Here is a 4,229-nt window from a genome sequence, read left to right as displayed (position 1 = left end):
AAGCCATAATAGAGTAAATTTTTTATATATATATATATATATATATACACTTTTTTTGTAACCATCCTCTTTCTCTTTGTCTTTTTCCTTACTGCTCATCTCCTGATTTCATAATGTGAATATCCCACCTTAAGGTAGTGAAAGGCTCTCTCCAGCTCCTCCTTGGTACAGGAACACACAAGATGGGAGAATATATATTTGAAGTTATTGATGAGCATTTCTCTGCGGTTGACATTCAGTTGCTTGGCAATAGTGCGGATCAGGGCAGAAGCTGTAGGACTGGCCTTGGCTGCCAAAAAGGGAAGAAGGACCTGTAGAGTCCGCTGTGAACAAAGAGAGACAGAGTAAGCTCATTGCATCAGTGAAATTAGCAATGAAAGTCATACAGTTCATCAGAGGAATTTATCATTGCTATCAAGATTACTCTCATTTATGCTGAAATTGAGCTTTACTGTACTATATTTGCCAAAATTGAAAGGATTAGTTCACTCCAGAATAAAAATTTCCTGATAATTTAATCACCCCTATGTCATCCAAGATGTTCATGTCTTTCTTTCTTCAGTCGAAAAGAAATTAAGGTTTTCGAGAAAACATTCCAGGATTTTTTTTCCTATATAGTGGACTTCAATGGGGATCAACGGGCTGAAGGTCCAAATTGCAGTTTCGATGCAGCTTCAAAGGGCTCTACACGATCCCAGCCGAGGAATAAGCGTCTTATCTTGCAAAATGATCGTCATTTTATTTGAAAAAATTTAAATGTATATACTTTTTAACCACAAATGCTCATCTTGTACTAGCTCTGCATCCACAACTTCACGCATTACGTAATCACGTTGGAAAGGTCTCGCGTGACATAAGCGGAAATACAGACCCTGTGTTTACAAAGCAAACATGCAAGGAAAGTCAAACGACCTTTACAAAAAAAGGTAAAACAAGGATGTCAGATGATTTTGAAGTTGGAGGAGAAAATGAGATGGAGTTTTTCCACCCTACCCAACCTTTTTGAACCGGAGCACACAGACAAAGAGCTAACTGCGCATGACCTTTCCAATGTGATTATGTAATGTGTGAATTTGTGGATGCGCATCACGGAGCTAGTGCAAGAATAGCATTTGAGATTATATACATAAAGTATATACATTTTTATTTATTTAGAAAATGACCGATTGTTTCGCTAGATAAGACAAGGCTCGGCTGGGATCATGTAGAGCCCTTTGAAGCTGCATTGAAACTTCAATTTGGACCTTCAACCATTGAAATCTCGGAATGTTTTCCTAAAAACCTTAATTTCTTTTTGACTGAAGAAAGAAAGACATGAACATCTTGGATGACATGGGGGTGAGTAAATTATCAGGAAATTTTCATTCAGGAGTGAATTGATTTAATCTATCTTTAAAGAGATAGTCCGCCATAAAATGAAAATGCTGTTATCATTTACTCACCGTCATGTCATTCCAAATCTGTATGAGTTACTTTATTTTGAAGGATGTTAGTAACCAAACAGTTTTGGGTCTCATTGTATTTTTTTGTCCATACAATGGAAGGCAATTTGACCCGAAACCATTTGGTTACCAACATTTTTTTAAATATCTTCTTTTGTGTTTCACATAGTCGTACAGTCGTACAGGTTTGGAACATCATGACAGTGAATAAATGTTGAAATTTTTGGGTGGACTATCCCTTTAAGGCTGTTCTGTTACATCAGAGGCTGATCTTGCTGAATCTGATATCGAGATGTTGGACTTACATTGAGAAAACGATTAAGGTCAGGGAAATCAAAGACATGTGCCACATGAGACAGGATGTCCAGTGCCAGCTCTCTCTGATGGGCCGCCTCCTCCTGCAGAGCCTCGCTGCTCTGATCTGGCGTGCAGCGCAGAGCCGTCACATGACGTGAATGCAAAGACTCCACCAAGAACTGCAATAAACAAAAAGGTAGACCCATTACATTTTATTACTCTAGGTGAATTTGATTGACCACAAAGTTTAGTTTGTTTTTAACCTGAACAAACACTGTTCTCCATTCCTAGCTCATAGTTTTTAAGCTTTTTTGAAGGTGATAAACAGCTTACGTTGGTACTCACGTTGATACATATAACACCCCATAAATGCACAGCATTATAAATAATGATAACATCATCACAGTATCAAAACTGCACACTGACCTGGCAAATTGGGTTCCTGTACTGGTTGAAGAAGGACTGCAGTTTGAGGTGTCTACAGGTGGCCAAAGCCTGGATCTCGGTGTAGGCTGCTACCGACACAGGATTAGACTTGGACAGCAAGCAGTGCAGAAGACGAAGCAGAGCAAAAGACACCAGGTTCCCTTCAGCAGCTCTGAGAACCACCATAAGCAAGAAATGCATTGTTGATAGATGATTTAAACACTTTTAACAGCAGGAAGGATCAATATATACTAAAATAGCAGCAAAAAAAAAGCATTTTGCACTACCTCCCAATTTCTCCAGTGGTTAGTATGAGTGTGTTTTTGAGTTCATTGTTTCTGGAGGTCTTTGCATTTGTGTAAGCTTCTTTTAGTCTGGACACAAGAAGCTGTGAAAATCAAAATCATAATACATCCATTAGTTAGTTTGGATAAAAGCATCTGCTAAATGACTTAATGAATGACATCAAGTGCCAAAAAGGTGATGATGGTTAGCATGTCATAATCTGAACTTTAAAACTGTACCTCTTTTAGGAAGCCATTTCCATTCCAAAACTCTAGAAGATTCTTGATATTTAGGCCAAATTTTATGCGGACGTCCTGGTCAGGGTCTTCAATGAGGTTGACTAATGCGCTAACCAGAGATTTTGTGTCAGGGTCACTGTTACCCAGATCCACATGTTTGAACAAGTGCCGTATATTCCTGATAAAAGCTGCCGTGTCAAAAGACAAAAGTTAAGACTGATATGGTGAGCTATAAAATATTTGCACAGTACAGTGTATTAATGCTTAGATCACTGTAAGAGCTGCAAGAGCGAAAAAAAGCACAAATAAAAACAAATTCAGCTATTTACATTGTTCAGACTAAGCATTTAATCCTTAAGAATGCTGCTTGGATCACACATTTTTGTAGGCCAAAACTCAGAAACGAGTTCAATCATTCTGAAGACAAGTTTTTTCCCTAAAATAATTCCTAAAATGAAGTCTGTGGTTAACACAAGCTCAAGATATTTTCATGTCTTATTCTACGACATAAAATACATCAATAATACCCCTTGGGGTTTTTTTTTTTTTAATGGTTTAACTTGTCTTAAAAAGGAAGTCGCAAACAAGTGGCCTAAAAGGGACCACAGAGATTGTCGGGGACCTTAAACATCATTCTAACTCAAACTTTTAGGGAAAACGTTGTTTAAATAAAGACTGAAAGAGTTGTCAGTGGCTTCATGATGGTGACACTAAACTCAAGCAACTGTAGTGTAGTTTGTTTATAGCCAACTATGTTGAAGTTCGTTGATATGGGAAGAAAAAGGAGGCAAACAGTTCAAATTAAACATACAATCTCACAAATTAAAAATACTCAAACATAACGAGCAGCAGCCACCTCACAGCCAACTGACGCACACACAAAACATAAAATGTTCCAGGCCTGGTCATTTCTCTCCCTCAACTGTGCTCACTCCTCCTTACATCCTTCAGGAGGTCCTCAGTGGAAATCGTGACAACTCCACTTGCCACACCAATGTTTGGCTTAAATCTGGTGATTTATTTAGACTTCAAAATTCATCAAATTTGAACAAAACATTATCATCAGGAACAAAATGTGTGACAGTCATTACTTTTGTTAATCACAGAGCTTTTTTTCTGTAAATAATCCAAAATTAGGGATGCACCGATAGGATTTTTGGGGCAGATGCCGATACCGATTTTAACAATCACTTATTGGCCGATTCCGATACCGATATTTGTCACTTCCTCTCTTATTTGAAATTTTGGGATCAAAATAGATAGTATTTTGATCATGTTTTAAATCAGCAACGTTCAAAAACACCTGCATTAAATTATGCTAGCAGATTTATTGCTGCATTATAAAATAATTTCTAATGAACATGGGTTGGATTTAACATTCAGCAGGCCTACATAAATACAACAGAACAAAGATACATACTAAATAAACAGTGCTTTTTAGATAGGTTTAACAGTTTTCAGGTACAGAAATAAAGTAAACAAATATAAAATAACATCACTGTATAAATTAAATACATATTAATCCTTCTTTATTGTAACA

The 4,229-nt window shown here is 37.1% G+C and overlaps 1 protein-coding gene across 1 annotated transcript in view; it reads right to left on the bottom strand.

The window, feature by feature from the left end:
* atr (ATR serine/threonine kinase) overlaps positions 1-4,229 on the bottom strand; it is a 27,221-nt gene that overhangs the window by 20,243 nt on the left and 2,749 nt on the right. The window contains exons 4-8 of the mRNA XM_016235413.1: positions 2,690-2,877; positions 2,453-2,553; positions 2,166-2,337; positions 1,748-1,918; positions 129-323 (exon numbers count right to left, since the gene is read on the bottom strand). Of these exons, the coding sequence (XP_016090899.1) occupies positions 129-323; positions 1,748-1,918; positions 2,166-2,337; positions 2,453-2,553; positions 2,690-2,877 (827 nt within the window). The remainder of the gene's footprint in view (positions 1-128; positions 324-1,747; positions 1,919-2,165; positions 2,338-2,452; positions 2,554-2,689; positions 2,878-4,229) is intronic.

This window comes from Sinocyclocheilus grahami, unplaced genomic scaffold (genome assembly GCF_001515645.1).
Source record: "Sinocyclocheilus grahami isolate Dianchi unplaced genomic scaffold, SAMN03320097.WGS_v1.1 scaffold467.1, whole genome shotgun sequence".
NCBI classification, from domain to species: Eukaryota; Metazoa; Chordata; class Actinopteri; order Cypriniformes; family Cyprinidae; genus Sinocyclocheilus; species Sinocyclocheilus grahami.
Note: the sequence above shows the minus strand (reverse complement) of the source record. Positions and strands in the feature narration are given on the sequence as shown.